Consider the following 21,480-nt stretch of genomic DNA (forward strand, 5'->3'; position numbering starts at 1 on the left):
TGCTTACCGTGAGCAGAGCACTGTACTAAGGGTTTGGGAGAGTACAATACAACAGAATTAACAGATACATTCCCTGCCAACAACGAGCTTACTATCTAGAGGGTGATGAGCATGTATTACTTGTGATGAGGTCTTCCAAGAAATGAAAACATCAGTTCCTACAAACGTGTGTAATTCAGTTAGAATGCTGACCTAGAAGGGTAGAAATTTTAATCAAACAATTTCTTACCTTTGTCAAAGCTAAACACATTTTAATTCACAATTGACTGTGCATATGGGTATAGCTATTAAGATGATTTATCACCTGATTGCCCCCTGTTGTCATTTATTTGTTTTGAAGTCTTATTTCATGGCTTGGTTAGGAAATCTACAGTGAAAGGTATTATACTGCTCCAAAGCCTGGAACGTAAGAGAATTCTTTTATAATTATTTAGTTATGAAAAGGAATAAATAGAACTTAATTTTCACCTGCCATTCAGCATGCTTTATTTTAAGTGGCATGCATTATTTCAGGCACTCTCAAAAGCCAGATTCCACATTAGAGGCTTATTGCACATTACCCTCACTTCATTAAATTTAAATGGAATTTGAAGTCACTTAGACTTGTTCGGTTCCGAGTCGCCTACATTTTCATGCCATCCTTGCCTCTGACAGACACACAGACAGACAGATATAAAAGACAGCCATTTTGTGCCCATTGGATGTTTTGGTTAAACTATAAAACTGTTCATGGAGACCCACACCTTTCTGAAAAACATTGGAACTTCAAATTTTGCTCGCTCTTTTTCTTTTTGCTTCCACTTCCTCGTTATCATCATCATCATCATTATCATCAGTAACAGCATTTATTAAACATTTATTGGGTTCAGAACAGAACTTGAGAACTGAAAATAGATGTAAAAGATATGATCACTGTCAATCAATCAGTGGTATTAAGTGCTTAGTGTGTGCAGAACACTGTACTAAGTGCTTAAGAGAGTCCAGGAGATGGTAGTGGACATGATCCCTACCCTCATGGATCTAGAGGGGAAGACGGACCTTAAAATAAATTACAGGTAAGGGTACAGAATGGAGTATAAGGATAAGTGCCTAAGTGCTGGGGGTGGGGAGTGAGTATTTAAGTGCTTAGGATGTGCAGTCTTAAAGTGCATAGGTGATGCAGAAGGGAGGATCTCTGAGTACCTTTCAAATTGAGGGACACGGGTAGGCACAAACTTCCAAACTAAAGTACAAGTAGAGGAACAAAAGCTCGGATAAAATGACAGACAAAAATTAAACAAATTAAATTAATAACAAATAATTAAGAGATAATAAACATGAGTGTTAAAGTGTCTGAAGGGGTGCTCTGACCATGATGGAGATTAATCAGGGAATATGTCTTGGAGGAGGTGGCTTTTAAGGAGGTTTGGAAGTGGGGAGGGATGTGTTTTGGAAGATGTGAAGCAAGATGGCAGGCCCATACACAGGGGGAAGGATTTGAGCAACATGTGGGAGTTGAAATAAAGTACCATTTTAACAGAAGCATCCTGGCCTAGTGGAAAGTGCAAGGTCCCGAGAGTCAGAAGACCTGGGTTCTAGTCCCACTCTGCCTCTTGCCTGCTGTGTAACCTTGGGCAAGCCACTTAACTTCTCTGGGCCTCAATTTCCTCATGTGTAAAATGGGGATTTAAAATACCTGCTCTCCCTCCCTCTTAAATTGAGAGCCCCATGTGGAACAGGGACTTTGGCTGACCTGGTTATCTTGAGTGTACCCCGAACTTAGTATAGTGCTTGGCACCAAGTAAGAGCTTAACAAATGCCACAATTAATAATGACAATTATGGTACTTGTTAAGCACTATCTAGGTGCCAAGCACTGTTCTAACTGCTGCAGCAGATACAAGTTCATCAGGTTGGACACAGTCCCTGTCCCACATGGGGGCTCACACTCTTGCCCTAATTTTACAGATGAGGTAACTGAGGTACAGAGAAGTGAAGTGGCTTGCCAAGGTCACCCAACAGACATGGTGTGGTCATGATTAGAACCCATGTCCTTCTAACTCCCAGGACCATGCTCTATCCACTAAGCCATGCTGATTCTCATAATTACTCCTATGGTCATTGGTATTGCCATTTGAAGGCACAGTGGGGAAGAAAAAGCGCAAACTGGAATGCAGCTGGGAAAAGGAGCGGTTAAGTGGAAAAGAGGTAGCTGTAGATATTTTCTTCCTCCTTTCTGTCCATGGCTAACATAATAATAAAAATGATGGTATTTGTTAAGCGCTTACTATGTGCCAAGCGCTGTCCTGAGTGCTGGGGTACATACAAGGCCCTACTGATAGCTCACCTCCTCCAGGAGGCCTTCCCAGACTGAGCCCCGTCCTTCCTCTCCCCCTCGTCCCCATCTCCATCCCCCCCTTACCTCCTTCTCTTCCCCACAGCACCTGTATATATGTATATATGTTTGCACATATTTATTACTCTATTTATTTATTTTACTTGTACATATCTATTCTATTTATTTCATTTTGTTAATATGTTTGGTTTTGTTCTCTGTCTCCCCCTTCTAGACTGTGAACCCACTGTTGGGTAGGGACTGTCTCTATATGTTGCCAACTTGTACTTCCCAAGCGCTTAGTACAGTGCTCTGCACACAGTAAGTGCTCAATAAATACGATTGATTGATTGATTGATTGATACAAGGTAACCAGGTTACCCCATGCGGGGCTCACAGTCTTCATCCCCATTTTACAGGTGGGGTAACTGAGGCACAGAGAAGTTAAGTGGCTTGCTCAAGGTCACACAGCAGATGAGTGGTGAAGCCGGAATTAGAACCCATGACCTCCGACTCCCAAGCCCGGGCTCTTTCCACTAAGGCACCCCTTCCATCCCTCCTTAAACCCCACATCCCAGAGAAGGGGGTCTGGCTCTCCTATCAGCTATATGTCACCAAACATACCTGTTTTACAGCATAGAGGAGTCTCCCATAGCAGTAGATCATAACCAGCACCGGGATGACCAGGCAGAAGATAAAGAGACACATGATATAAGACACGGACACCGGGGACTTGGAGGACCAATGCACAGAACAACTGGTCCCGGCTCCCTCTGTGCCATAACTGCTCCAGCCGAGGAGAGGAGGGATGGTCCAAATCAGAGAGTAAATCCAAGAGGCGCCAACCGCCAGCACGGCCTTCTGATAGTCTGTGCTCCGCTTGGGGTGGAGCGTGAGGGTTCTGTAGCGCTCGTAGGACAACACAGCCAGGGAGATCAGAGACACGATGCCTGGCGGAGGAAAGGATAAAAACATTTGGACTCAGAGTTTTGGCAGTTATCAGCTGGATGAACTCATTATGGCAGGGAACGGCCCTGCTAATTTTGTTTTATTGTGCACCCTCGAGCTGTTAGTACAGTGCTCTGCAACTTTAGGAGAAGCAACGTGGCTTAGCGGATAGAGCACGGGCCTGGGAATCAGAAGGACCCAGGTTCTAATCCTGGGTCTGGCACTTGTCTGCTGTGGGATCTTGGGCAAGTCACTTCACTTCTCTGGGCCTCAATTCCCTCATCTGTAGGGTGGGGATTAAGACCATGAGCCCCATGTGAGACAGGGACTATGTCCAACCTGATTAGCTTGTATCTACCCCAGAACTTAGAACAGTGGTTGGTACATCATCATCATCATCAATCGTATTTATTGAGCGCTTACTGTGTGCAGGGCACTGTACTAAGTGCTTGGGAAGTACAAGTTGGCAACATATAGAGACAGTCCCTACCCAACAGTGGGCTCACAGTCTAAAAGACTGGTACATAGTAAGTGCTTAATAAGTACCATTATTATTATTATTACTATTATTATTATTGTAAGTGCTTAACAAGTACCATTATTATTACTATTGTAAGTATTCAATGAATACCACTGATTGATTGATTGACTGACTGACTAGGGTATGGGAAGGTTGGAGGGAAACCTTGCTACAATGAATGGATGTTGTTTTTCATTTGAAAACTGGGAAAGAAGTTTTGTTCTCTGTCTCCCCCTTCTAGACTGTGAGCCCACTGTTGGGTCGGGACCGTCTCTAGATGTTGCCAACTTGGACTTATATATGTTTGTACATATTTATTACTCTATTTATTTATTTATTTATTTTACTCGTACATATCTATTCTATTTATTTTATTTTGTTAGTATGTTTGGTTTTGTTTTCTGTCTCCCCCTTTTAGACTGTGAGCCCACTGTTGGGTAGGGACTGTCTCTATATGTTGCCAATTTGTACTTCCCAAGCGCTTAGTACAGTGCTCTGCACACAGTAAGCGCTCAATAAATACGATTTATGATGATGAAGTATCCATCTTCTCAGGTAGAAGACTGCAAGCTTCAGTCAGACTGCTGAGTTTTTCTCAAAAATGGCATTTATCAAGACCAGACTGTGCTCTGAGCATCTTACTGGGGACTGGGGAACTTAAAAGAGCAGTGAAAGATAGAGTCCCTACCCTTGAAGTGCTTGAGATGTAATAGGAGAGACAAATTAACACAAACTTAACACAAACTATAGAAGCAGCGTGACCTAATGGATAGTGCATGGGCCCGGGGGTCAGAAGGATCTGGGTTCTAATCTCAGCTCTGCCACTCATCTGCTGTGTGACCTTGCGCAAGTGACTTCATTTCTCTGGGCCTCTGTTACTTTGTAGGAAAAATGGTGATTAAGACTGTGAGACCCAAGTGGGACAGGGACTGGGTCTAAGCTGATTTCCTTGTATCTATCCCAGCACTTAGTACAGTGTTCTGCTCAGAGGAAGCCTTCAGTAAATGCCATTGATTGACTGATTAGAAAACTGAGACTCATCCTTGTACCATCCCAGGAAAATAATTATGTTTCACAAATAATAAGTCACTCAAAAAATGCAGCACTCATGAAGGGCTTAAGGTCGGTGAGAATCATTTGGGTCTTTGGATTTCAGTTCCTACCACGGATAACAACACGGGTTTGTGAGTCTTCTAAGTCTCCCCTAGGTTTGGAGGTAAAATGGGAAACTGAGAAAAGCACAACGTAGAACAAAACCAGGAGCACAACAAGGATCCATCCTTAGTAAACAACACGGGTGGGTGCTTCAGTTCTGCACTGGTCTTTTCCACCACATTCACATGTATGTATGTATATAATTTGGCTGATAATAAGGATTAATAATTAACACATTTATTGAGTGCTTACTAGATGCCATGCACTGGGTAGATATACTGTCAACTAACTGCGGGCAGAGAATGTGTCTGTTATATTGTTGTGTTGTTCTCTCCTAAGTGCTTAGTAAGTATATTTTCTGGACTGTAAGCTCATTGTGGGCAGGGAACGTGTTTATTATATTGTTATATTGTATTCTCCCAAGTGCTTAGTACAGTGTTTTGCACACAGTAAGCACTTGATAAATATGATTGAGTGACCGACTGACTGCCTTAGTACAGTGCCCTGCACACTATAAGCACTCGATAAATGTGATAGATGGATTGATTGATAGTTAAGGTTCTCTGATCAGACACCATCTCTGTCCCACACAGGGCTCTCAGTCAATCTTATCCCCATTACCCAGATGAGGAACTGAGGCCCAGGGAGGTTACAAGACTTCCCCAAGTTCCCACAGCAAGCCGGGGCTAGAATCCAGGTTTTCTGATTACCACTCCTATGCTCTTTCCAGTAGGCCATATTATTAATATTTTTTTAACATTCTGTTTATTCTGATTTCCATACCTTGATGGAAGCATGTTGAGAAGAATCTCAGAGAAGCAACATGGCCTAACGTGGCTTAGTGGAAAGAGCACGGGCTTGGAGTCAGAGGATGTGGGTTCTAATCCTGGCTCTACCACTTGTCTGCTGTGTGACCTTGGGTGAGCCAATTACCTTCTCTGAGCCTCAGTTACAGCATCTGTAAAATGGGGATTTAGACTGTGAGCCCATGTGGGACAACCTGATTACCTTGTATCTACCCCAGTGCTTAGAACTAGTGCTTGGCACATAGTAAGTGTTAACAAATAGCATAATAATAATAATAATAGTGGAAAAAGCCCAGGGCTGGGACTCAGAGGACCTGCATTCAAATCCTGGCTCTGCCACTTCTCTGAAAGTCACTGCAATTCTTGGACAAGTCACTCAACTTCTCTGGGCCTTAGTTTCCTCATCTATTAAATGGAGATTGAATAACAATAACTGTGGTATTTGTGCCAGGCACTGTTCTAAGCACTGGGGTAGATACAAGATATTCAGGTTGGACACAGTCCCTGTCATACATAGGGCTCACAGTCTTAATCCCCATTTTACAGATGATGGAACTGAGGCACAGAAAGTGAAGTGACTTGCCCAAGGTCACACAGCAGGCAAGTGGTGGAGTGGGGATTAGAACCCATGACCACCTAACTCCCCGTGTTGTAGCCACTAGACAATGCTGCTCCTCTATCTTATGCACTTCTACCTGAACCGTGATCCGCCATGTAGGACAATGACTGTGTCAAAACTCATTGTTATGTATCTACCCCAGTGCTTAATTCAGTGCTTGGCATACAGTGAGGGCTTAGCAAGTACCATAATTATTATCATTATCCCATAAATCTGAGTGGTTTGCTTTGAAACCAAATCCAAGAAGCTCACAAAACGAAGACAAACTGTGATGTGGTAACAGAATCAACAGCTCTGAAAGAAACAACTCCATTATTACAGGCTTTTAATTACTTCTTCTAAAGCGCATTTCACTTTATTTCTTTCATTATTAATTTGCCAAATGAGGATTCTGTCTTCAAGATAGAGACATGGAATGAAAGATTTCTAGCCATAGGAGTTTGGAAAATTAATCTTCCTTGAATTGACATAGAATAACATAGCATGTAATTCAGTTAAGCATGAAATGATTTTTCAGAGCACATCAATTATCAAAGGATGTCAACTTCAAACTGGAAAAATGGTCAGCAATTTGCATTGTTCCCTTAAATTATGAGAGCCTGAGACTGGGCTGCCTCTCAAGCAAATAATCTCACTGCCTATAATTATTCTATCAGCAATTACATTGTATCATGCGTTTTCTTTGAATGTGTAATTACTGATGGGCAAATCATGTCAATCTATTCAAGTCACATGAGAGCTGGTCACAAGTATAACATAATTTCATGTAAGTGTAGTAAGTGTACAGTGCTTTGCACATAGTAAGCTCTTAAATACCATCATTATTATAGGTGGCAGTGTTATTTACAAGCACTTTACAATCAAGTTGATTAGTGGCTGACCCTCATCAATCAATCAATCAATCAATCATATTTATTGAGCGCTTACTGTGTGCAGAGCACTGTACTAAGCGCTTGGGAAGTACAAGTTGGCAACATATAGAGACGGTCCCTACCCAACAGTGGGCTCACAGTCTAGAAGATCAAATTTGATCTGGAGAAATACCAAGAAATTTGCATTCAGTTTAGCTTGTGAGTTGGTGGCAATCTTTGGAAATGGGAATTGATGCTCAATGACAAAATTATTTGTGGTAGGACACCTGAGCTGAAGAAAGTTAAGGAACTTACAGTCCTCCAGACTGTAAGCTTATTGTGGGAAGGGCACATGTCAACCAGTTCTGTTGTATTGTACTCTCCCAAGTCCTTAGTACAGTGCTCTGCACACTGTAAATGCTCAATAAATACTACTAATTGATTGATTGACTAAATCAGCGAACTGAGAGTCAGAGACTGGTTCACTTTTCTGACTGTGCAGGTCTCAAAAATACCTTTCTTTCTTCAAGCAGCAGAGTAAAATTTCACTTTTGAAAACTCTGTTCATAGCAAAATATTATTATGTACATATCTGGAATTTATTTAGTTATATTAATGTCTGTCTCCCGCTCTAGACTTTAAGATCGTTGGCAGGGCATGTGATCGTTTATTGCTATATAGTACTCTCCCAAGTCCTTAGTACAGTGCTCTGCACACAGTGAGCACTCAATACACGTGATTGAATGAACAAATAAAATCTTCCCCAATGGCATCCTCAGCAGTGAAGGGTGTCAGGGTCACCTGTCACATGAGCAGTGACCAGGCTTACCTGAATGAGGCATTTCATAATTTGTAAGAAATTAGGCTCAAAAGTCCTAAAATGGCCTCAGTAGAAAATGGAGCTTTATTTCCCAGGCTGAGTATGAGTTGGTGAACATTTCCATTTACAGTCAGTGCTATAATGCATGTTTTATTGCAGGTTTTGGATAGAAAAGATTGTGAATGGGTGATTTTCTGTCTAACCTAATTAACTTGTATCTAAGCCGGCATCTAGAACAGTGTTTGACACATAGTAACTGCCTAACAAACACTGTATAAAAAAAGTCTCTTCTCTGCCCCCCGCCTCTCTCTGTCTCTGAGGGTCCCATAAGATTGACATCTCCCTGCCCATGACAAAGGTTCTCCTTCTAGCATTTCAGAAAATTTTTCAAGGCAAAAAAATGTATCTGAACCATCATTTTAGGAAAATGGGAGCTTCTCACTTTCGAAGACTCATGGGGTCTCAATTTCACAATTTGCATTCTTTGAGTGTTACAAGCCACAGAAGAGATTGGCATGATAAGGGAGAAGCAGTAAGTCTAGTTAAATGATAAAAAGGCTGAGAGGGCAATCCATCAATCAATGGTATTTACTGAGCACTTACTATGTGCAGAAAACTGTACTGAAAATAGAGTCAGTAACATGATCCCTGCCCACAGCAAACTCACAGTATACAGGAAAAGATAGACATTAAAATAAATTACAATCACTTCAATCAATCATATGCACTGTGTGCAGAGCACTGTACTAAGCTCTTGGGAGAGTACAATTAGTACAGTGTTCTGCACACAGTAAACACTCAATAAATACGATTGAATGAATAAAACCATTCAAAAGACACATTCCCTTCCCAAGACGAGTTTAAATCACTTAAACTCTGTGCCTAAATTTCTTCCTTTGTAAAATGAGGACAATAAAATGAGGATAATCCCTACCTTGCAGGGATGTTGAGAGAATATAGAGAGATACTTATGTGAAAGTACTTTGAGAAAGTAAGAGTGTTATACAATTTCAAGATATTGTTTGCGATTATCATGAAGGCCCAAATGAAAACTCTCGCTAGGCGGGCAGATGATTTATGGTCTAGGGATAGGAGAGAACATTGTTTATTCCAGGCTCAGCTTTTATCTGCTAAACTAAGTCTCAGCAGATACTGAATGAAAAGTTAAAGTATGTATGGCAGACAAATCAACCAATGAGGAAAATGGCCCATTAGGATACAGAACCAATTTCCATACAAATTACTTTCCAGGGTTTATAATCTTCGTCATTGGCTTTCAAGGAGAGCTTGACGCTAGTGACTTTTCCAATTGCCAGGTCAATGTCAAGGGAGGTTTTGTTCTGCCCAAGATTTCCATGCCCTATTTTACAAAACATCCATCGATGCCCTATTTTACAAAATATACGTCGATGCGTCCTCAAGAGAATATTACTTTGGAGAGTAGCTCTGCCAAATGGGAAAATCAGTTGTACATGTTCTGAAACTAATGACGGTGTGTTTAGAAAAGGGATGTTTCTCTCTACTGTAAATTCACTATGGGTAGGGAATGTATCTGTTAATTCTGTTGTAATGTACTCTCCCAAGTGCTTAGTACATGCTCTGCACATATCATCATATGCTAGGGTTTTTAAATGAAGTCCCCTTCTAGACTGTGAGCCCATTGTTGGGTAGGGACCGTCTCTATATATTGCCAACTTGTACTTCCCAATCACTTAGTACAGTGCTCTGCACACAGTAAACGCTCAATAAATATGATTGAATGAATGAATGAATGAAGATATCCCAAATATATGCTACGATTAAGCCTTGAGTAGAAAGACTTTTACAGGCCTATCCCATAAAGTACAAACAATTGGTCCCTTTGAGATGCTCTTCTATTCTGAAATATGAAAAAGCCTCCGGACGTTTCAGCTAATGAACTCTACACCAGGCTTTTCATTTCTCTCCCATTCGATTTCTCGAGGTTTCATTCACCAGGACACAAGATTATTCTTTGAGTTGTGCCTAGCCCATGCAGGAGAAACTCTTCTCTCCCCATGTGAACCTATGAAGGGAAACTGCAGTTTCATTCCACGTGATCCTCCCCCATAGAACTCAGCATGTTCAAAAACCAAACTCCTTTGGACATCTTTTCTCTGAAATCCTCTCCAACTTCCCAACTTTCCACACCATCATCTTTCCCTCCCTGGACTTAATAACAATAACTGTGGTATTTGTTAAGCACTTACTATGTGCCAAGCACTGTATTGAGCACTGGGGTATCCAAATAATAATAACAATAATAATGATAGCATTTGTTAAGTGCTTACTATGTACGAATCACTGTTCTAAGCACTGGGGGGATACAAGGTGATCACGTTGTCCCACGTGATGACACTTCTCAGACTGAGCCAGATCATCATGAATCCAACAAAAACCCTTCCTTCTCTTCTTGACATGGAGATGGATTTTTCCAGCTGCTTTTCAGACGCTGGGATGGAAGGCAAGGAAAGGGCACCTGGGTAAGCAAAAGCCAGCTGAGGAAGAATTGTCAAGTCTTGGTGCCATTGGGTATGGAGAGAGATATTGGATTTTTAATTTCTGTTTTCCCACAGATGGTAAGCTCCTTGAGGGTGGGGATTGCATCTATTACATGGTGTTTTCCCAAGCTCTTAGTCCAGTCCTCTCCACACAGTAAGCACTTTATAAATAGCACTGATTGATTGATTATTCACTTTCTTTCTGCTTCAGGGGTTCAAAGGTGTGAGAGAGTAGGATGCCCAAATTAGGAATATAAAGTGGCTAAAGGCTATACAGCTATACAATGTGGCTGAAAAGCAGCGTAACATAGTGGATAGAACACAGGAGTGGGAGTCAGAAGGTCGTGGGTTCTTATCCTGGCTCTGCCACTTGTCTCCTATGTGACCTTGGGCAAGATATTTCACTTCTCTGGGCCTCAGTTATCTCATCTGTAAAATAGAGATTGAGACTGTGAGCCCCATGTAGGACAGGGACTGTGTCTAACTCGATTTGCTTGTATCCACCCCAGGGATTAGTACCATGTCTGGCACATAGTAAGTGCTTAATAAATGCCACATTCATTATTATTATTATTATTATCATTATTATACAACCTTTTCATTCACTTCAGGAGATCAGCCCCCTCAAGGCTACAAAGATAGTCTTTCAACTTCCCGGAACACAAAGAGCAGAATGGCAATGGTCAGCGTGTCCATTTCCCCGACTTCCCATACTCCCGGCCCTCCTCTTACCTAGGCAGGAATTGACAAAGCCATACCACCTGCATCCAGGGTCCCCGCCGATCCACCGGCCGGAGATGTTGGACGCAAAACTAAGGGTGGTCCCTGAGACGCAGACCAGCAGGTCGCTGGCGCTGATGTTCAGCAGGATCATGTTCACTGGGTTGCGGAGGGCCTTGAACTTGCTAAAGAGAATGAGCACGATGAGATTGTTTAGGAAGCCAAACACCAGGATGATTCCCAGGAACACGGCCACCACCGTGTGACCCGTCCTTGAGAGCCCATTTCTTGGCTTTTCTTCAAAGTGTCCAGAGGTGTGCACTGCACCAAGGCTCAAGTTAGTTGTCCAGTTCGTGCTCATTTCTGACTCCGTGGAAACTGAATGGTTCAGAGGAAAATCATGGAAATTGCAGAGCTTTTAGTGGCTGTGAAGGACATGAGTACCATTCTCCTCTTTAGCACTGCTGATGGATGACCAGGAGGCTGTTGCCATAATTAGGGCAGCTCTGTGGGCTTCTTCCACAACCAGAGCCCCTCAGAGGCCAGGGCAAGTCCATCTTAGTTTCTTCTACACCAGGTTGAGTTACCTCACACTTTCCAAACCTGAGCAGCCTCAGGTGCTTTCCACTTCCTCCTACCATTACAGCCCCAAGTGCTTCTTCTCCATGGTAAAATTACCTATAAACAAGGGGGAAAAAAGCAAGTGCTAAAGTCAAAATGATCAACCCGAAGCATGTCCAAATGTGACATTTCCTATCAAGAAAGGATCACGGGATTTCATGTTTTAGTGTTCCTGTACCAGCTACGGCTTCTTCCCAACACACATGGGTACAGAGTTCTACCAACTCTGTTGCATTGTACTTCCCCAAGCGCTTAGTACAATGTTCTGCAAACAGTAAGCTCTCAATAAATACCACTGATCATACACTATATAGAATTAGCAGCATTTTATTCATCTCTTTTGAGGCACGAAACAATCTGTGCCAGTGTATTCAAACACTCTATGCCTACCTAATGGTGTTAAGAGTGTGGCTTTATTTAAAATATAGCTCCTGCTTTCAGTGGCTCCAAACAATTAATAATTTTTCTTTTAATATCAGCTTTCCATAAGGCTAAAAAAAACTCTGTCAAGCAGGTCATTCATAATGCATCACGAGTAGCCTTTTTATGGTATTTGTTAAGCGCTTACTATTCATTCATTCATTCATTCAATCGTATTGATCGAGCACTTACTGTGTGCAGAATACTGTACTAAGCACTTGGGAAGTACAAATAGGCAACATATAGAAATGGTCCCTACCCAACAATAGGCTCAAAGTCTAGAAGGGGGAGGCAGACAGCAAAACAAAACAAGTAGACAGGTGTCAATACCATTAGAATAAATAGAATTAAAGCTATATACTCATCATTAATAAAATAAATAGAGTAATATGTACAAATAAAATAGAGTAATAAATACGTACAAATATATACAAGTGCTGTGGGGAGGGGAAGGGAGTAGGGCAGAGGGAGGGGTGCGATGGGGAGGGGGAGAGGAAAGAGGGGGGCTCAGTCTGGGAAGGCCTCCTGGAGGAGGAGGTGAGCTCTCAGTAGGGCTTTGAAGGGAGGAAGAGAGCTAGCTTGGCAGATGGACAGAGGGAGGGCATTCCAGGCCAGAGGTAAGACGTGGGCCTGGAGTTGACAGCAGGATAGGCAAGAAAAAGTCACAGTGAGGAAGTTAGTGGCAGAGGAGCGGGGTGTGTGGGATGGGCTGGAGAAGGAGAGAAAGGAGGTGAGGTTGGAGGGGGTGAGGTGATGGACAGCCTTGAAGCTGAGAGTGAGGAGTTTTTGCTTGATTTTAAGGTTTACTATGTGTCAGGCACTGTACTAAGTATTGGGGTAGATACATGGTTGTCAAGTTGGACACAATCCCTGTCCCACATGGAGCTCACAATCTTAATCTCCATTTTACCAATGAGGTAACTGAGTCACAGAGAAGTGAAGCAACTTTCCCAAGGTCACACAGCAGATATGTGGCTTAGCTGGGATTAGAAGTCAAGTCCTTCTTACCCCCAGGCCTGTGCTCTATCCAATAGAACACACTGCTTCTCTTTTTGCAGCTCATACTTTGGTCAAGTATCTGAAACAAGTTATGGTGGGAAAAGCTCCTGGAAAGGAGGAGAAAAGAATCAACTGATGCCTCTTATCACCCTTCCATGTCTCCTATTAAATTAATCAATACTATTTATTGTGCTTCTAGTATGTACAGAACACCATGCAAAGTGCTTTGGAGATTAAAATAGAGTTAACTGGCATGAATCCTGTTCTAAGGAACTTTTAATCTCGCAAAGGAGACAGATCTTAGAAAAAATTACAGGTAAGATGAAGCAATAGAGCATAAAGATACCTACAGAAGCAGTGCAGCACAGTATAACTGATATCTGGATAGCTTGCAACGAAACCAATCTAAATTGATCTTAGATGGTCTACCTGAAACTTGATAAATCAATCAATCATACTTATTGAGCACTTACTCTATGCAGAGCACTTTCGGCTCAGTGTAAAGAGCCCGGGCTCTGGAGTCAGAGGTCATCGGTTCAAATCCCAGCTCCGCCAATTGTCAGCTGGGTGACTTTGGGCAAGTCACTTAACTTCTCTGGGCCTCAGTTACTTCATCTGTAAAATGGGGATTAAGACTGTGAGCCCACTGTGGGACAACCTGATCACCTTGTAACCTCCCCAGCACTTAGAAGAGTTCTTTGCAGATAGTAAGCGCTTAACAAATCCCATCATTATTATTATTATTACTAAGTGCTTGGGGGAGTATAACATGACAGTAGAACAGACACATTCCCTGCCCACAACAGGCTTACAGTCTGGGGGAGCAATAACCAAAGCTCCAGTCAATAGCATTCTCATGGGTCCCAGTTTCTGGCCAAACCAAAAACTGTGCCCAGAGAACAAACTATTATTCATAGGAGAAGCAGCATGGCTCAGTGGAAAGAGGCCGGGCTTTGGAGTCAGAGGTCATGGGTTCAAATCCCAGCTCCGCCAATTGTCGGCTGTGTGACTTTGGGCAAGTCACTTGACTTCTCTGGGCCTCGATTCCCTCATCTGTAAAATGGGGATGAAGACTGTGAGCCCCCTGTGGGACAACCTGATCACCTTGTAACCTCTCCAGCGCTTAGAACAGTGCTTTGCACATAGTAAGAGCTTAATAAATGCCATTATTATTATTATTATATTATTATTATTATATATGGTATTATATGAATAACATCATTCATTCAATCGTATTTATTGAGCACTTACTGTGTGCAGAGCACTGTACAACATCATCATCATTATCGTGTTTGTTAAGAACTTAATAAGTTTCAAGCACTATTTTAAACCCAGGTGTAGATACATCCCTGTCTAACCGCCAATCCCTGATCCATGTCCTACCTCTTGTCTGGAAAGCCCTCCCTCCTCAAATCCACCAGACAATGACTCTCCCCGAATTCAAAGCCTTACCGAAGGCCCATCTCCTCCAAGAGGTCTTCCCAGACTAAAACCCACTTTTCCTCACCTCCCACTCCCTTCTGCATCACATTGACTTGCTCCCTTTGCTCTCCCCTCCCCACTCCACAGCACTTATATATATACACACATATATAATATATATATTTGTAGTTTTATTTATTTATATTGATGTCTGTTTAACTGTACCAATGTCTGTCTCTCCCCTCCCGCCCCCGCCAGATTGTGAGCTCATTGTGGGCAGGAATTGTCGCTCTTTATTGCTGTATTGTACTTTCCCAAGCGCTTAGTATAGTGCTCTGCACACGGTAAGTGCTTAATAAATACAGGTGAATGCATGAATGAATGAATCCCTTTCCCCTTCCCAACGTCCAGAAAGAAATGGGGCTGAGGGATGAATGCACACTCTAGTTGCCCATGCTTTTTAGTAAATATTTTTATTTCTTGTCTTGCCCATTCGAGTGAACACTCCCTATGGGCAGAGAATACATCACTAGTTGCTTGTATTTGTATTTTCTCAAGCACTTAGAATGGTGCACTGTACCCAGGGGATGCTTTATAAATTCTATCGCTACTCCAGCCAATTCAGTTGCTTTGCATGTGGAGCGTTAGGGATGAAAAGCGACCACGGTGGCCAAAAATCTCTCCCCAAGGCAGCATCATCATCATCATCAATCGTATTTATTGAGCGCTTACTGTGTGCAGAGCACTGTACTAAGCGCTTGGGAAGTACAAGTTGGCAACATATAGAGACAGTCCCTACCCAACAGTGGGCTCCCAATCTAAAAATGAGAAGCTGTGTTGCCAAGTGGTTAAAGTACAGCAATGTGGCTCAGTGGAAAGAGCACAGACTTGGGTGTCAGAGGTCATGGGTTCTAATCCCGGCTCCACTGCTTGTCAGCTGTGTGACCTTGGGCAAGTCACTCAACTTCTCTGTGCCTCAGTTACCTCATCTGGAAAATGGGGATTAAGATTGTGAGCCCCATGTGGGACAACCTGATCACCTTGTATCCCCCTCAGTGCTTAGAATAGTGCTTTGCACATAGTAAGCGCTTAAGAAATACCATCATCTTTATTATTAGTATAATTGGGCAGGGATTGTATCAACTGTATGCTTTCCAACCACTTAGTACAGTGCTCTGCACACAGTATGTGTTCAACTAATACAATTGAATGACTGAAGGAAGGATTAAAATGGCAAGGAGAGAGGGGCAGATATGAGATCCCACCACAAGATTGAGTGTGGAATCAGATGGCTGCCACTAAGCGCTTAGTACAGTGCTCTGCACACAGTAAGCGCTCAATAAATACGATTGATTGATAAATAGGCCTGGTGAGGCAGAGCTCCAGACAGAGGGAGATTGGATGAATGAGGTTGCACTTTTGCTTTACTGAACATCCCCTAGAAATGAGTAGGGAAAACTTCTGAACCCCCACTTTTAGCAGTATTATTATTATTATTATTATTATTATTATTATTACATTTGTTTATTAAGTACAGTTGATTTTAATTTCAAATAAACTAATATTAGAAGTGGGGTTCACAAGTGTTCCCTAATAGGCAAGACATATTTAAACCATTAGAAAAATGATATTTTGCAACCCTAATTCCTGGAAAGTAAACCATTAGAATTTAAATTAGTCCACAGCTAAAATAAACTCCATAAAATAACTCTCAATTTTCAGAACGCTTCCTTTACCGTGGCATAAATCTTTCATTTCAATAGCATTTTATAATTTAACAAGTTTCCCATTGAGTTTGAAAATCTTAATAACACCGACATCAAAAAAATCTCGCTATTTCGAAGTTGATTAATTTGAATGGCGTTTCTGCATTTGCTCTCGTGAAATCTGAATTTTGAAAAACTTCTCTAGTGCTAATGTTTCCACGTTTCTAAGCCGGGTCTCAGCTGGAGCCCTTTTAAATCTCTCTGTAATTACATCCCTCTGCATTACATCTGACAAACCAAGTTGGGGTAGTTTAATTTATTCCCACATAAAAGCTAAATCTAATGCTCAGCACAGCCAGGGTAGTCACTGTAAATACGATAACATCTTTAGACATTGTGTGACAATGTTCTTTAAGCCTTCCGTTTGTATCCAGTGAACCACAAACGCCCATCAATTTGTGGTATAATCCAATCTAAATGACATATTTCCTCTCTTCCTGTGCATTCTGTAGCACCTACGGTCTGAATATGCTTGCCGAGAGAAGCTTGCTGGAATAGGAAGATTAGAAATACAGATTTCTTTTCATGGAATCAAACCGGGAAGTGATTGATATTGAAAAAAATGGTTCTACACTTGTGAAAATTCAGAGGTTTAGCTCTAAGGCGGGGGTGTGAACATGAAAAAAATCCATCTCATCCAGTAACCTAGTTTAATTGCTGTTGTTTTTTGTTTTTGTTTATTGTTGCTTAATGAGAAGCAGCGTGGCTCAGTGGGAAGAGCACGGGCTTTGGAGTCAGAGGTCGTGGGTTCAAATCCCGGCTCCGCCAATTGTCTGCTGTGTGTCTTTGGGCAAGTCACTTAACTTCTCTGGGCCGCAGTTACCTCATCTGTAAAATGGGGATGAAGACTGTGAGCCCCACGTGGGACAACCTGATCACCTTGTAACCTCCTCAGCACTTAGAACAGTGCTTTGCTCATAGTAAGCGCTTAATAAATGCCATCATTATTACTATTAAGCAGGTAGACAGTTTATAAAATCCCTTCTCTCGGTGCATTCAGTTCCAGCACATCGCCGACCCTGACCTTTAGGTGATATGTGAGGGAAAGGCCTTCCTGGTCCTAAGGCCAGCCATCAATCCTGAAGGTTTCTGTGAGCTTGCCTTGAGCAGGGAACGTGTCTACCAACTCTATTGTATTCATTCATTCAGTCAATCGTATTTATTGAGCGCTTACTATGTGCAGAGCACTGTACTAAGCTCTTGGGAAGCACAAGTCAGCAACGATAAGAGACGGTCCCTACCCAACAACGGGCTCACAGTCTAGAGATATACTTTCCTGAGCCCTTAGTACCTTGCTGTGCATACAGCAAGTGCTCAATATATCATCATCATCAATCGTATTTATTGAGCGCTTACTGTGTGCAGAGCCCTGTACTAAGCGCTTGGGAAGTACAAGTTGGCAACATATAGAGACAGTCCCTACCCAACAGTGGGCTCACAGTCTGAAATATATACCACTGTCTGATTTGTTTTGTATTTCCCAAATGCTTTGCTCCACGTGGCAGCTCAATAAAGACCTACAGTACTAGTAAGAATTTGTGCTTTTATCCAGTACTAAGTAAAAAGAATCTATTGGATTGTAAGTTCATTGTGGACAGGAAACGTGTCTGCCAACTCTGTTCTAGTGTACTCTTCAGAGTAGTTAGTGCAGTGCTCTGCACACAGTAAGTGCTCTAATATGCTTGACTGATTAATCCCTGGGAAGCAGTGTGGCTCAGAGGAAAGAGCCCGGGCTTTGGAATCAGAGGTCATGGGTTCAAATCCTGACTCCGCCAAATGTCTGCTGTGTGACTTTGAGCAAGTCACTTAACTTCTCTGGGCCTCAGTTACCTCATCTGTAAAATGGGGATTAAGACTGTGAGCCCCCTGTGGGACAACCTGATCACCTTGTTACCTCCCCAGCACTTAGAACAGTGCTTTGCACATAGTAAGCGCTTAATAAATGCCGTCATCATAATTAATCCCTCCCCCCCCTAGACTGAAAGTTCCCCGTGGGCAGGAAACACATTTACCAACTCTGTTGCATTCTACTCTCCCATGTGCTTAAAACAGTTCTCTCTGCACATAGTAATTGCTCAATAAATACAACTGATTGATTGATTGATTGATTGGACTAAATAAGGCATCTTGGCATGGTGGAGAGGCTCTAGACTATGAGCTCATTGTGGGCAGGGATTGTCACTCTATTGTTGTATTGTGTTAATAATAATAATAATAGCGATGGGGGTATTTGTTAAGCACATACTATGTGCCACACACTGTTCTAAGCGCTGGGGTAGATACAAGGTAATCAGGTTGTCCTAGGTGGACATCCCCATTTTACCAGATGACTGAGGCCCAGAGAAGTGAAGTGACTTGCCAAAGGTCGCACAGCAGACATGTGGCGGAGCCGGGATTAGAACCCATGACCTCTGACTCCCAAGCCCCTGCTCTTGCCACTAGGCCATGCTGCTTTCCTTAGTGCTTTCCCTAGCGCTTAGTACAATGTTCTGTCCACTGTAAGAGATGAATGAATGAATGAATCTATCCTATTTATTTTATTTTGTTGGTATGTTTGGTTTTGTTCTCTGTCTCCCCCTTTTAGACTGTGAGCCCACTGTTGGGTAGGGACTGTCTCTATGTGTTGCCAATTTGTACTTCCCAAGTGCTTAGTACAGTGCTCTGCACATAGTAAGCGCTCAATAAATACGATTGATGATGATGATGATGAATGAATGAATGAATGAATGAATGAATGAATGAGAGGGAACGTAACTAGCTGGCTGACGTGGGCTGCATCATGCCACTTGCTGGTGCGTTGGCACCACAGAGCCACACTGCCACTGTGCTGCCCTAAAGTGGGGTTTGGAGGTAAAAGATTGGAATACACTTTGCCACAAACTGAACGAAAAGTCAGTCAGTCAATCGTATTTATTGAGCATGTACTGTGTGCAGAGCACTGTACCCATACCTTGGGAGAGTACAATACTTTCCCCTCTCCCCCCGCCCCACCCCACAGCACTTGTGTATATATGTACGTATTTATAATTATAATTCTATTCATTTTTATTAATAATGTGCCTATATCTATAATTATATTCATTTATAATGAGACTAATGATGCCTGTTTACTTGTTTTGATGTCTGTCTCCCCCCTTCTAGACTGTGAGCCCCTTGTGGGCAGGAATTGTCTCTCTTTATTGCAGTATCGTACTTTCCAGGAGCTTAGTACAGTGCTCTGCATACAGTAAGCGCTCGATAAATATGATTGAATGAATAATAATAATGATGGCATTTATTAAGCGCTTACTATGTGCAATGCACTGTTCTAAGAGCTGGGGAGGTTACAAGGTGACCAGGTTGTCTCACAGGGGGCTCACAGTCTTAATCTCCATTTTACAGATGAGGTAACTGAGGCACAGAGAAGTTAAGTGACTTGTCCAAAGTCACACAGCTGACAATTGGCAGAGTCGGGATTTGAACCCATGACCCCTGACTCCAAAGCCCGTGCTCTTTCCACCGAGCCACGCTGCTTCTCATAAATAATAATGGTATTTGTTAAGCACTTACTATGTGCCAAACACTGTTCTAAGCGCTGGGGGGGATAGAAGGTAATCGGGTTGTCCCACATGGGGCTCACAGTCTTAATCCCCATTTTACAGATGAGGTAACTGAGGCACAAAGAAGTTAAGTGACTTGCCCAAAGTCACACAGCTGACAAGTGACAGAGCCAGGATTAGAACCCATGACCTCTGGCTCTCAAGCCCATGCTCTTTCCACTGAACCATGCTGCTTCTCTGAATGAATGAATGAAGATTCCCTGCCCACAGTGACCTTACAGTGAAGAGGGGGAGACAAACACTAATATAAATAACAATAATAATGATAATAATATTGATTGTGGTATTTGTGAAGCACTTACTGTGTGCCAGGCACTGTACTAAGCTCTGGGATAGATACAAGTTAGACGAGTTGGACACTGTCCCTGTCCATAAGGAGCTTACAGACTCTACTCCACTGCTTAGCACAGTGCCTAGCACATAGAAAGCACTTAATAAATGCCATTTTAAAAATCAGAAACCAACTCTAGACTGCAAGCTCGTCTCTGGACTGTAAGCTCGTTGTGGACAGGGAATGTGTCTGTTGTTGCATTGTAATAATAATAATGATGATAATGTTATTTATTAAGTGCTTACTGTGTGCCAAGCACTGTCCTAAGAGCTGGGGAGGATTCGAGGTAATCAGGTTGCCCCACGTGGGGCTCACAGTCTTAATCCCCATTTTACAGAAGAGGCACAGAGAAGTTAAGTGGCTTGCCCAAGGTTACACAGCTGACAAGTGGCAGAGCCAGGATTAGAACCCACGACCTCTGACTCCCAAGCCCGGGCTCTTTCCACTAAGCCACGCTGCTTCCCCTGAAAATTGGAAATGCCGGGGATCGAAACCGGGACCATATACATGCAAAGCATGCTGTCTACCACTGAGCTGCATCCCTCCCCTCTTGCAAGTGTTTAGTACAGTGCTTTGCACTCAGGAGGCACTCAGAAAATATGATTGAATGAATGGAAATCGAAGTCCACTGTCTTGGTTGGGGGACAGGAGGAGTTCTGGGGGCGTGGGACAGAGCCAGTGACTCTCGCAGGAGTTCCTGAGCTGCCTAACGAAGAGGATAGGACGACAGCGAATAACTCAGTCCAGTGTTCTGCACAAAGTAAGCGCTCAATAAATACGATAGAAAGAATGAATGAACTCAGGCGCCAAGCCCCAACCAGTACACACACCCATTGAACGTGGTTACCTTGAAAGATTTCTTCCAAATCAATCAGTCAATCAATCGTATTTATTGAGCGCTTACTATGTGCAGAGCACCGCTCTAAGCGCTTGGGAGAGTACAATGGTACTTTCCAAGCTCTCAGTACAGTCCCTGCTTCCTGTATATATGTATATATGTTTGTACGTATTTATTACTCTATTTATTTATTTTACTTGTACATATCTATTC

General features: G+C 42.5%; 1 protein-coding gene across 1 annotated transcript in view; it reads right to left on the reverse strand.

Moving 5' to 3' along the window:
- The window catches only part of LOC119921154 (pinopsin-like), a 163,733-nt gene extending 151,910 nt beyond the window's left edge, over window positions 1-11,823 (reverse strand). The window contains exons 1-2 of the mRNA XM_038741536.1: window positions 11,284-11,823; window positions 2,938-3,263 (exon numbers count right to left, since the gene is read on the reverse strand). Coding sequence (XP_038597464.1) covers window positions 2,938-3,263; window positions 11,284-11,632 — 675 coding nt within the window. The 5' untranslated portion in view covers window positions 11,633-11,823. The remainder of the gene's footprint in view (window positions 1-2,937; window positions 3,264-11,283) is intronic.
- Between the last annotated feature and the right edge of the window lie 9,657 nt (window positions 11,824-21,480).

The sequence above is a fragment of the Tachyglossus aculeatus genome, chromosome 2 (genome assembly GCF_015852505.1).
Source record: "Tachyglossus aculeatus isolate mTacAcu1 chromosome 2, mTacAcu1.pri, whole genome shotgun sequence".
In the NCBI taxonomy this organism is placed as follows: Eukaryota; Metazoa; Chordata; class Mammalia; order Monotremata; family Tachyglossidae; genus Tachyglossus; species Tachyglossus aculeatus.